The sequence below is a fragment of the Coregonus lavaretus genome (assembly GCF_964263955.1).
Source record: "Coregonus lavaretus genome assembly, chromosome: 12".
Taxonomy (NCBI): Eukaryota; Metazoa; Chordata; class Actinopteri; order Salmoniformes; family Salmonidae; genus Coregonus; species Coregonus lavaretus.
In genome coordinates, this window is record NC_139999.1 from 45,865,468 (window position 1) to 45,878,867 (window position 13,400).

General features: G+C 42.1%; 1 protein-coding gene across 1 annotated transcript in view; it reads left to right on the plus strand.

Annotated features, from left to right (window-relative positions):
- Positions 1-2,295: 2,295 nt before the first annotated feature.
- The window catches only part of wnk2 (WNK lysine deficient protein kinase 2), a gene marked incomplete at both ends in the record, with an annotated part of 72,745 nt that continues 61,640 nt past the window's right edge, over positions 2,296-13,400 (plus strand). Inside the window, 5 exons of the mRNA XM_084173236.1 lie at positions 2,296-2,970; positions 8,655-8,827; positions 11,380-11,600; positions 11,918-12,075; positions 13,131-13,219. Coding sequence (XP_084029362.1) covers positions 2,296-2,970; positions 8,655-8,827; positions 11,380-11,600; positions 11,918-12,075; positions 13,131-13,219 — 1,316 coding nt within the window. The remainder of the gene's footprint in view (positions 2,971-8,654; positions 8,828-11,379; positions 11,601-11,917; positions 12,076-13,130; positions 13,220-13,400) is intronic.

The window sequence follows — 13,400 nt, forward strand, 5'->3', positions numbered from 1 at the left end:
GGCACCTACTACCATACCCTGCTCAAAGGCACTTAAATATTTTGTCTTGCCCATTCACCCTCTGAATGGCACACATACACAATCAATCAATACACAGTCAATTGTTTCAAGGCTTAAAAATCCTTATTTAACCTGTATCATCCCGTTCATCTACACTGACTGAAGTGAATTTAACAAGTGACATCAATACACTCTTAGAAAAAAAGGTGCTATCTAGAACCTAAAAGGGTTCTTCGGCTGTCCCCATAGGAGAACCATTTGAAGTATCCTTTTTTGGTTCCAGGTAGAACCCTTTTGGTTCTAGGTAGAACCCTTTTGGGTTCAATGTCGAACCCTTTCCACAGAGGGTTCTACATGTAACCAAAAAGGGTTCTTCAAATGGTTATCCTATGGGGACAGCAGAATAACCCTTTTGGAACCCTTTTTTTCTAAGAGTGTATGGGATCATAGCTTTCACATGGATTCCCCCAGTCAGTCATGGAAAGAACAGGTGTTCCGAATGTTTTTTGTACACTCAGTGTATTTTCAGAAACGGAATACGTGAGCAGCAGTAATAGAACTCTCCTGTAGGTGGAACAGTCTGCAAGGGCAAAAATAGCACTGTCATGCAAGTTTCATTCGAACAGACATTGGCGCGTCGCCATTGAGAAATAAGAACTGAATAACTGTAGAACTGAACTGAATTAATAGAATATAACATATTTTTAAATTGTATTCTATTGAACAGAATATAATATATATTAAATTATCAAGAACAAGCATGTTGCCTACTTATCGCTGATCACTTTTAGGCTATAATTTGCTGGCTATTCTGTTCCATTCCAATCTATTCTATTTTGTTATTTTCTATTCTATTCTACTGCACATAACTCAAATTAATAGAATATAGGCTAAAATATATATTAGCCCATCAAGAAAAAGCAATTAACTTAGTGGTTAAGAGCGTTGTGCCAGTAACCGAAAGGTCGCTGGTTCTAATCCCCGAGCCGACTAGGTGAAAAATCTGTCGATGTGCCCTTGAGCAAGGCACTTAACCCTAATTGCTCCTGTAAGTCGCTCTGGATAAGAGCGTCTGCTAAATGACTAAAAAATAATGTAAATGTAAAAAATAATGTAAAAAATAATTTGCATGCTGTTCAATTATATTATATTCAGTTCAGTTCAGTAAAAAAACAATACAATAGAATAGGCAATTATCCTAGTGATCCCTTTTCGGATATAATTTGCATGTTTCTGCCGGGCACAGAGGGAGCGCCCTATAGGCTACCCGTCCTTCACCGGAGCCCGTAGCGTCATGCAGAGGATGGGAGGACACAGCGAGTGGTGTGGTCCATAACGACCCGTGTCACTGAGGCTGAAAGGTAGCGCCTAAAAACGTGCGCATTTATTGGATACGTGTTGTTGCTAGGGGCGTGGGTTTGTGTCTTAAAATTGGCCTGCCTCCTTGCCATGGAAAGTGTAATTCGAGAGAGACATGGCACAAATACTGTCCGAACGAACGGTGAGATGCTCTGAGCACATGCTCTGGGAGAAAACTGTGCCGCAGTGAGCAAACAATCTGATCTGATCAGCGCTTTGACCCAGCACCCGGACACCGCTCAACATAGGAACTGCCCCCCAGCCGAGGGCCGCGCATAGGGGGCGATGCGATGGAGGCGATGCTGCGAGATGGAGGTCACACCTCCCTGACTTCATTCTGCTTTTCAATCGATAAATAACCGTAATAAATACGCAATAAACAGCTACTGGATCGACTAGCCTACGATTATAGTGGTCACAGCTGCTCACCTGACAGTTGCATGTGATGGGTATTTTGAGGGATTAGAGAGAGGAACTATCCTGGCCCGACAACCGTGAGTGTTTATGGTAGCGGTTATACCTACCACGAGTTCTGCAGCCTACACTGTAACCAATTCGATCAGTTGATGAAACAAAGTCGCAATAAAGGCTTTACAGAAACTGCATATGATAGGAATGAATGACAGTTGTAATGTATTAATGCAACATTTCAATTGGCTGGTTGGCTGGCTGGCTTGATTTGTGATAAGATGAGCCGTATTAAATCAAGCAGTGGCACCATTGCAACTGTTTTAAGAGTTTGTCGTTATTAATAGCTATTTTAATAAATATTCTAGATATCTCAAGTGAGATTATTTTAGGGATGGTATAGCTACCTAACTGCGTCAGTACATGCGAACGTTGCAGGTAGCCTATGCACACACTCACTGCTGGGGAAGGACCATGATAGCAGTAGCCTCTGAATGTCACCGATAACTGTCTAAATATTTCCCGGGGATGGATTCCGGGGATGGCTCGGGCTCGGACGCGCCACTTGGATCCACATTCTCCTCGGTTCCCAATTTAGACTCTGACACCAACGCCAATATCCGTATCTATGAGAACGGTGGAGAGCGGAATGTCAACAACATAGAAACTGCAGCGCTGAGAGGGGCAAGCGACCCGAGCGCGTACCCCTTATCGGATTACCGGGGGCTGGTCCGTCAAAGATTTATTCGCAGAAGTTTGTGGTTTTCGGACCCCGACGACCAAGCGTTGGATGCGCCAGAATGCGTCAACAGCACTCCAATGCTGAGCGTCCACCTGCGCACCATCGTGGACCGAACCCGCGCTCTCGGACCTCGTGTGGCTTTCCAGGTCCAGGAAAGCTCGAGCTCCGAGAGCCAAGTGGGGCAGAAGGACAGTGCGACTGAGAGTGTGAGCGTGGATGAAGAGAAGGAGAGGAGCGAGGCCGAGCCAAAACCAGACGATGCAGCTGCACCGTCGCCCGATACTACCGGGAAAGCGGGGATTGATGAGAACGAAGATGAGAACGAGATAAAAGCCGTGTCCACCTCACCCGGGGGCCGGTTTCTCAAGTTCGATACTGAGCTCGGGAGAGGGTCATTCAAGACTGTCTACAAGGGTCTGGACACAGACACCTGGGTAGAAGTTGCTTGGTGTGAACTCCAGGTAATAGAATAACTCCATTATCATTTCTAATTGTTTGGAACTAGAAAAATCCTCCTGAGTACATTCATATCCAGATTATAAATTCTTACACTGCAACATGGACAACATAACCATTTTATGAAGCTGTAATAACAACCTACACTTATGGCTGCCTAAAGTGCCCATATAGCCTTTTGCACTAAATGTGGCGGTTGTTAGTGCATTAAGTATGCTGAATTCCTCCCAGACTTTTTTTTGGTCATGAAACCATAGGTTATTATGAGGCCTATGATGCCACTACACAGACACACTGACAAAAACTATGTGTTGCATTTAAAACCATTATGGTAGATTGCCACCACTTGAACCTGTGCTATTTCAGTTGCATGCATTTTCTTTATCTGCATGTCTGGGATTTAAATACCCCCCCCCCCCCCCCCCCACACACACACACACACAAGAGTCACTACAAAGATGAGAGCGGGTGGCAGCTGGTAGTACTGATGATGGGATGGCAGTTTTGATGATTGGTTATCAGGTTTTCACAGCCTGTCCCCTCCCTCCACCCACACATGAAAGCAGACTCTGTCACCATTGTGTTTAATACAACTCTATTCTGTACATTTTCAGCGGACGGAAAAAATACCCACGTTTCTGCAGATCAGATCTGGATTGGCTCCATTTGCAGTCAATAAGAGGTTTCTGTACTGCTGCATAGAGCGTTTTAGGGTGTCGCCAAAGGAGCTGAGAGAGGAGTTTAGTGTCAGAGCAGAGACGGGTGAAAGAGAGAAAGACTCGGCTAGTTCACTGACATTATCTTATACCAGCAGTTTAGAAGTTCCACTAATATGTGTATGGATAGATGTGGTAATTTCACGATGCACAGCCTACTCTATGCGTCATGCCAGCCGTTAGGTTATGCTCATGAATACACTGTTTCAGTGCACAGTTAGGTGAGTCGGAGTCTGTGTTGTGGTTCCAGAACTAAGCCAAGGGAAGGGAGAGGGAGATATTCAGTATTTCAGACACATAGGGGCGAGAGTGTTTTTGTCATGGAGCTGATGCAGCATTTCTCAGTGTTAGACCCAGGAGCGGAGAGATTGTGTTTTTAGGAACAGTTTTTGCCTGGCGCCCACTCATTGTTTAGGTTCCCCTGGGGAAGTCAGGCACAAATATCATACTGTACCCCCAAGACATGCTAACCTCTCAGCATTACCAATAACAGGGGATGTTAGCATTTTTTTGGGGGGGGGGGGTATGATATTTATGCCTCTAACTTTCTCACTCATCATTATTCACGATTCCACATTAATGTATACGTGTTTAGAAACATATTATATTCTTATTTACAATAAAAGTGACAGCAAAATGACACAATACATTATTTACCAATTTAGGTACCAAATAATCTGAAATACAACCAAAACAAACTGTAAATGCGTCCAACAAGTTTGTATAGTCACAGTCTTGATGTAGTCTTTGCGTGATAGGAATATGGGACCAAATACTAAACTTTTGACTACTTTAATACACATATAAGTGAATTTGTACAAATACTTTTGGTTTCCTAAAATGGAGGGACTATATACAAAAAGTGCTGTAATTTCTAAACAGTTGACTCAATATGGATGAAAGTACCCTCAAAATAAATCTGACAGTCTGCACATTAACCCCATAGTCATTGTATAATTTCAAATCCAAAGTGCTGGAGTACAGAGCCAAAACAACAAATAATTTGTCACTGTGCCTATACTTTCTGACCTAACTATATAAAGAGAGATAGAAAAGAGAGCGATAAAGAGATACAGAAAGATTAGCCAGATGAAAGAGAATGAGAGCGCAAAATAGAGATGATCGAGTGAAAAATATTAAAAAAGACAAAGGGACACAGCCATCTGCAGAAATACTTCACAAATTTACAAATATTAATGTAGTAAATCAACTGATGATATGGATGTGTTTCCCTCTCTCTCTGTCCCTATCTCTGGGTCAGACAGACTTACCAGGTCCTGATCGTCTCGGATCAGTGGATGATGCAACATGATTCAGGGAAAAACTGCCAGCTGCCAGTGTGTCTGATAAGCTGAGGATACAGTTCTACACACACGCAAACAAACATTCCACTCCGCACATCTCCACATCAAGTGGACAGGCTGATTGGTTGATAGTACAGCATACTAAACTAAACGACAGCCTATCCCCTGGGGCGTTACTGGGCAGATCTGTCTGGAGAGGCTAAACCTGCTGATGCAAGCGCTCCCTTCTGCAGAGAGAGAGAGAGAGAGCGGGAAAAATGGAGAGGAAAGAGAGGGAGTGTGCGCCTGTGCAGGTCATTTGGGAATAAGCAGTGATCGGCTCTAGCTGCTCTGTATCAGGGACAGTAAAACTATGTGTCTTATATCATAGCTAATTGCAGTCATGCTGGGTCTCACCCATTCCATTAAAGCAGAGTGCTAATATAGCTTCTCTGTCTTCTTTAGCAATGACAAAGCTCAGTAAGGCAGGCAGATGCTGTAGCTGTACTTTAAGTGCCACGCCCTGCCTGGATAAAAATCCATAGACTGACACAGGATCCTTAGATAGCCCAGAGCAACTCCCTATCCCCAGTTAACCTCCTTCCAGAATAGCATCTGCTTACCAATATGTTAGATATCCAGATATACGGCAGTTTAGGTCACTATGGGCTTTAGGTGAAATAAGACTCTGCACCTACTCCAATAATCCATGCTTGTGAATGGACATTGCTGTGCACATTCTTTATTACTGCCATCTAGAAATCTGTAACACTATATGCACACGGTTCCCAGAAAAAAAGTAGGTGTGTGTGTGAGAGAGAGCGAGAGAGAGAGCGTGTGTGTGTGTGTGTGTGTGTGTGTGTGTGTGTGTGTGTGTCTTTGCCACTCAGTATCTCAGTATTGTTGCATCCCTCTGTCTGTGGCCTTTGACATTTGTCTCTCTGAGTCTCAGTGGGTATCTCATTACTGTATTCTGCATACCCCTCTTCTCCATCACTGTTTAGTGGTAATTTGGGTAATGTACACAGTACACAGGTGTGTATACTGTACATAGTGTATACTGTCTGTATACTGTACATGTGTATACTGTCAGTATACTGTACATAGTGTATAATGTCTGTGTACTGTACATGTGTATACTGTCTGTATACTGTACAAAGTGTATACTGTCTGTATACTGTACATGTGTATACTGTCTGTATACTGTACATGTGTATACTGTCTGTATACTGTACATAGTGTATGCTGTCTGTATACTGTACATGGTGGGAAGAGTTGATATGTGTTTGTATATGTATGTAAGAGTATGAATTTTGTTTCAGCCAAGATTTTGGGTTCATCTTTCGTTTTGTGGGTCTCATGATTCAAGGCTGTGACGGACGTGTATTGCTGTGTGTGTGTGTGTCCAGCTGACAGTGAAGATCCTCTACATCTTTGTTCCAACCCCGGGGTTGTCTAAGGTTTCTTCCAGACTGTCCTGAGTGGAACAAAGATGTAGAGGATCTTCACTGTCAGCTGTTTCACTATTTAAACTACAGTTAAGGGAAGAGGAGGGCCAAAATATTGATCCACAGTAAACTCCATCACCCAGAGGCTGTAAAGCCAAAGACACAGGCGTTAAATTCAGCTTCTCCTCACTACAGCTGTGGATGGCATCCTCATTCTTGGTGTAGAGACTATATCTGCTTCACAACACCTTTGTAACAAAGCAAGACTCTGATCTCATTTCTGACATCACCACATATCATACAATTAGACATCTTTACTGAACATCATGCTTTCATAAGAGGACGTCACCTATGACATCATGTCCAGATCACACTGCATGTTGTATACAGTTGAAGTCTGAAGTTTACATACACCTTAGCCAAATACATTTAAACTCAGTTTTTCACAATTCCTGACAAATCCAGGGATTTGTGATGGCCACTCCAATACCTTCACTTTGTTGTCTTTAAGCCATTTAGCTAAAACTTTGGAAGTATGCTTGGGGTCATTGTCCATTTGGATGACCCATTTGTGACCAAGCTTTAACTTCCTGACTGATGTCTTGAGATGTTGCTTCAATATATCCACATAATTTTCCTTCCTCATGATGGCATCTATTTTGTGAAGTGCACCAAGCCCTCCTGCAGCAAAGCACCCCCACAGCATGATGCTGCCACCCCTGTGCTTCACAGTTGGGATGGTGTTCTTCGCCTTGCAAGCCACCCCCTTTTTTCTCCAAACATAACGATGGTCAACATGGCCAAACAGTTCTATTTTTGTTTCATCAGACCAGAGGACATTTCTCCAAAAAGTACGATCTTTGTCCCCATGTGCAGTTGCAAACCGTAGTCTGGCTATTTAATGGCGGTTTTGGAGCAGTGGCTTCTTCCTTGCTGAGCGGCCTTTCAGGTTATGTCGATATAGGACTAGTTTTACAGTGGATATAGATACTTTTGTACCTGTTTCCTCCAGCATCTTCACAAGGTCCTTTGCTGTTGTTCTGGGATTGATTTGCACTTTTCGCACCAAAGTACAGTCATCTCTAGGAGACAGAACGCGTCCCCTTCCTGAGCGGTATGACAGCTGCGTGGTCCCATGGTGTTTATACTTGCGTACTATTGTTTGTACTGATGAACGTGGTACCTTCAGGCGTTTGGAAATTGCTTCCAAGGATGAACCAGACTTGTGGAGGTCTACCATTTTTTTAATGAGGTCTTGGCTGATTTATTTTGATTTTCCCATGATGTCAAGCAAAGATGCACTGAGATTGAAGGTAGGCAATCTTCAACAGGTACACCTCCAATTGACTCAAATGATGTCAATTAGCCTAACAGAAGCTTCTAAAGCCATGACATCATTTTCTGGAATTTTCCAAGCTGTTTAAAGGCACATTCAACTTAGTGTATGTAAACTTCTGACCCACTGGAATTGTGATACAGTGAATTATAAGTGAAATAATCTGTCTGTAAACAATTGTTGGAAAAATTACTTGTGTTATGCACAAAGTAGATGGCCTAACCGACTTGTCAAAACTATAGTTTGTTAACAAGAAATTTGTGGAGTGGTTGAAAAACAAGTTTTAATGACTCCAACCTAAGTGTATGTAAACTTCTGACTTCAACTGTACATGGCAGTTACGAGAATAATGATTCCCACCCCTACGCTTTCCTCACTCAAAATATCACACTTGTGTTCACTCCCAGTGTTTTCCCTATATTCATTTGGCAGAGGTGGCCGATCGCTGCTGAATTGTTTCCACCGCTCCAAAAGATATGTACTTTTTAAAATATATATATTTCTACCGAGACGCACTTTTAAATAGATAATTCTGGCAATTAAGCCCATTTTCTACTTACCCAGAGTCATATGAACTCATGGATACCATTTTTATGTCTCTGCATGCAGTTTGAAGGAAGTTTCTAACTCGCGTTAGTGCAATGACTGGAAGTCTATGGGAACAGCTACCTTTGCCACCGCTGCTGAAAAAAATCCTAGGACTCCCAAACATGGCCCACAGGAGTCCTACAGTCATGGGTTTTTAGACCAATCACATAACTGTCGAGACACTGGAATAATGACAAATGGATGTTTTGAACTTGAACACAACATGGTCAAATCCTCATAAGATCATTAGTGGCAATATTTGTAAACTATTTCTATTGATACTTTCAAAATCTCATTGTCTCCCCTTTCTTCTCATAGGACCGTAAGCTGACCAAAGCAGAGCGTCAGAGGTTTAAGGAGGAGGCAGAGATGTTGAAGGGTCTCCAGCACCCAAACATTGTGCGTTTCTACGACTTCTGGGAGTCACCGGTCAAAGGGAAGAAGTGCATCGTTCTGGTGACAGAGCTCATGACCTCAGGGACACTAAAAACGTGAGACAAACACAACCTGCAGCATCCCTCCCTCCCTATCACACAACACTGCTGAGCTTAACATTAATCACAAGGCAGTGGTGGAAAAAGTATCCAATTGTCATACTTGAGTAAAAGTAAAGATACCTTAACAGAAAATGACTCAAGTCAAAGTGAAAGTCACCCAGTACAGTAAAATACTACTTGAGTAAAAGTCTAAAAGTATTTGATTTTAAATATACTTAAGTATCAAAAGTGAATGTAATTTCAAAAAAGTAAAAGTATAAATCATTTCAAATTCCTTATATTAGGCAAACCAGACGGCACGATTTTCTTGTTTTTTAAATTTACGGATAGTCAGGGGCACACGCCAACACTCAGACATAATTTACAAATAAAGCATTTGTGTTTAGTGAGTTCGCCAAATCAGAGGCAGTAGGGATGAGCAGGGATGTTCTCTTGATAAGTGCATGAATTTGACCATTTTCCTGTCCTGCTAAGCATTCAAAATGTAACTTTTGGGTGTCAGGGAAAATGTAAGGAGTAAAAATTACTTTATTTTCTTTAGGAATGTAGTGAAGTAAAAGTAATCAAAAATATTAATAGTAAAGTGAAGTACAGATACCCCAAAAAACTACTTAAGTAGTACTTTCAAGTAGTTTTACTTAAGTACTTTACACCACTGTCACAAGGTCAGGTATAACCTCCAAAACTGTTCTTATGAAATGAAAAAATTGTAACTTTCCAAAAGGGGAAATTCCACTGGGGTTAGGGGAACGTTTTCATTGTATAAATTAGTTAATCCACAGTTTGACAACTTAATTGAGCAAACAAATAGTTGAATGATAGTTGTTCATTATCAGATGGATTGTAATGGTAGTGGTCATAATGACGATGATAGCGATGATGGTGACAATTATGATGATGACTACGATGATAATCATGATGCTGTTGCTGCTGATGGTCTGCTCTTTATCCTCCAGCAGTGGAGGCTCCTCAGAGGAGGAAGGGGAGGACCATCCTCCTCAGTATATTTCATAAAAATCTAAACAGTGAAACATTAAAAGAGTTATCCTTTTTAGATACAACTATACTAAATATATTTAAATGTCACCAAATAATTCATTAAAACACACTGTTTTGCAATGAAGGTCTACAGTAGCCACAGCAGCACTCTGTAGGGTAGCACCATGGTGTAGCCGGAGGACAGCTAGCTTCTGTCCTCCTCTGGGTACATTGACTTCAATACAAAACCTAGGAGGCTCATGGTTCTCACCCCCTTCCATAGACTTAAACAGTAATTATGACAACTTCCGGAGGATGTCCTCCAACCCATCAGAGTTCTTGCAGCATGAACTGACATGTTGTCCAGCCAATCAAAGAATCAGAGAATGAATCTAGTACTGAAAGCATAAGCTACAGCTAGCTAGCACTGCAGTGCATACCATATGGTGAGTAGTTGACTTAAAGAGAGAGAAAGATAACAGTTGAACAGTTTTGAACGAATTCATTTCTTCCAAAAATGAAGGAAGAGAGAGAGAGAGAGAGAGAGAGAGGGGGAGAGAGAGAAAGAGATAGCTAGCTATATTTGGTTGTATTTTTTTAAACTTTCACTTTCACTTAGCTAGCAAATGCAGATAGCTAGTTTAGCCTACTCAAACAGAGAGGGATGCTATGTCAGCTAGCTGGCTATGGCGATCCAACACTGGAACTCTTCCAATTCAAGGTAAGGTTTTGTTATTAAGTTATTGCTACCGGGGCCCGCCGGTGTAAATACTAAACTGCTTTCTGACTGTACACTGTACTGCATTATTGTAGTGGGTTTACTAACGTGTTAGTTCTAGTAGTTCTAAATAATAAATAACTATGACGTGACAGCGATGTAGGCTGTGTGTAGCGGTTAGCGGTCATGATATGAAGGTTTGACTTCGAAAGTTTTTTTTGCCTGGTCACAGACAGCTGATGTGTTGTGCACTGAAGTCCACAAGCGAAGGGAAAAGGTGAGAGGAGGAGAGCGCATAGATAGTTGCGAGAATGAATTATATATACAATGAGCAAAGTGATCATGCTGTTTTTATGTGGCTGCTATGAAAGTGAACTGTTTGCGTGTGATCAGGGGTGTATTCATTCAACCGATTCTGTTTAAAAACGTTTCTTAAACAGAAAAAAACTGAACGAAATGAGGATAAACATACCTGAATTTGTCCAACAGAGACTCTTATTTGCTGTTGGACTAATGATTACACCCTAGATCAGCTAGATGCAGGCAAGAGTGTGCAAGGCGTATTGAATGTGTCACTGTCTGTCATCTTGATTACTCAAAATTCTCTCGACCTGTGCACTTACGCTGTAAACTTTAATTCATAGGCTAGGTTGTAGCAACCTCATGATGGGTACAGGGAAAATTTGAGTATCATACAGTAGCCTAAACCTATCAATGTTACATTGAGCTGGGTGAATGGAATATAAATGACAGTCATCCAATATGCTGTAATAGAAATAAGGCCATGCTCATTAAAAAATAAAATAATCCTCCCTCATCTTAAACGGCACCGACCGCCACTGTCCTCCAGGTATCTGAAGCGGTTTAAGGTGATGAAGCCTAAGGTTCTGAGGAGCTGGTGTAGACAGATCCTGAAGGGCCTCCACTTCCTCCACACCAGGGACCCTCCCATCATCCACAGGGACCTGAAGTGTGACAACATCTTCATCACCGGCCCCACCGGCTCCGTCAAGATCGGGGACCTGGGATTGGCTACCCTCAAGAGGGCCTCCTTTGCCAAGAGTGTCATTGGTGAGGAATTACACATGCTCTTTCATGCTCTGCTTGGAAGGGTCGTAAATACATAATTTGTAAAATGGTATGGAATCTATACTGTAACTATGCAATACTTTGGCCTTGACTCCACTTGAGACCTGAAAGGCTGTTTCTGAATTCATTTATCCTCTTTTGGATGGGTATACAGTATGTGAAGTAGCTTAGCATGTTCATCATACTCATGTGAGTGTGTGTCAGTGTGTTAGGAAGAAAACCTTGTTTTTTTCTAGAGGAACACTGTAACTCTTGTGACCTTTGATGTTTGCCTTCTCCCCTGACCTCTGTCCTCCCAGGCACCCCAGAGTTCATGGCCCCTGAGATGTATGAGGAGCACTATGACGAGGCGGTGGACGTCTATGCCTTTGGGATGTGTATGTTGGAGATGGCCACCTCAGAATACCCCTACTCCGAGTGCCAGAACGCTGCTCAGATCTACCGCAAAGTCACCAGCGTGAGTTTAGCGAGTCCAGCACAATACTGTCTATTACCCACACCATGCCGGCACCTATGTTTTTCCACTAGCACTAACTCACCCATTCCATCTCGATCGCCAATGTTTACTTACTAGCACAAACAGCAAAGCCATAAAGATTTATATTCAGTATATAGTCCAAAAGGTAACCACAGTGATGCACGATGATACTGCTACTGCTTACAACAAAAACATACAAAGCACAGATACAGTCTACTACAGTCATTCAAATTAGTTAAAGTAAAAGACCAAATGAAATAATAAAAAATCAGACTCTCTGCCGCTTATTTTTAATAATTGTTACAGTGTGCTTTTTGAAGTACAACAACAACCCAGAGGAATTGGTGCAGAGGTTTAAAATGAAGTTTAATTATCAAACTTTCAGAAATAGTTTGCAGTTCTTTCAACAATGATAAATAAGATGTTTATAACTTATGGAGAGTATGCCTGCGTTTCAAATGGCACCTTATTCCCTACAGTGCACTACTACTTTTGATTTACTTTTGGTCAAAAGTAGTGCACTACATAGGGAATAGGGTGCCATTTGGGGCATAGCCCATTCGTTTCTTCACAGGGAGCTTCCTGCCACAGCTTTCCTCTCTAGAGTAGAGTAACGGCAGCTGTAGCAGCTCATCACTTCTCACTGGAGTGGAGTTAGACAACATGTCACCGTGGGGAGTCTGTTCTTAATGTGGTGTGACATTTGTTAGCCATCTTACTCCTGTCACAAAGAATGCAGGTCGCACACTGTGTGTGTTATTTGTGTGACACTGTGACTCAGTGCAATAATGTGTGACACATGATATTCGTAGACTCCAGGACGAGTAGCTGTCACACCTGGGGATCCAAATAAACAAATATCTTTCATATTTGTCACCATGAAGATTGTTTTTGTTTTTCTGTCTGTGAGTGTCAGTGTGCGAATGTGTAATATATACCATGATATTCTTAATATGTCATACTGTGTGAGATATCACATGTTGAATATACTTCCCATCCTGAATATTGTTGTTCTTTGTGTCTGGCATCTCCAGGGGGTGAAGCCTGCCAGCTATGATAAGATCAGTGACCCAGAGATTAAGGAGATCATCGGGGAGTGTATCTGCCATCGGCGGGAAGAGAGGTAAGTGGACCAAGTCAAGTCCATCTGTAAAGTAAAGTATGCCGGTACTGAGCAGGTACAGCGCATGAAATGGTCACAACCAACACATACACCCAACACACATGGGTAAATCCATTTCAATTCAGTCACTTTTTGACAGCACCCCTTTTGATTTGAACAAAACCTTCCATACATATTAGCC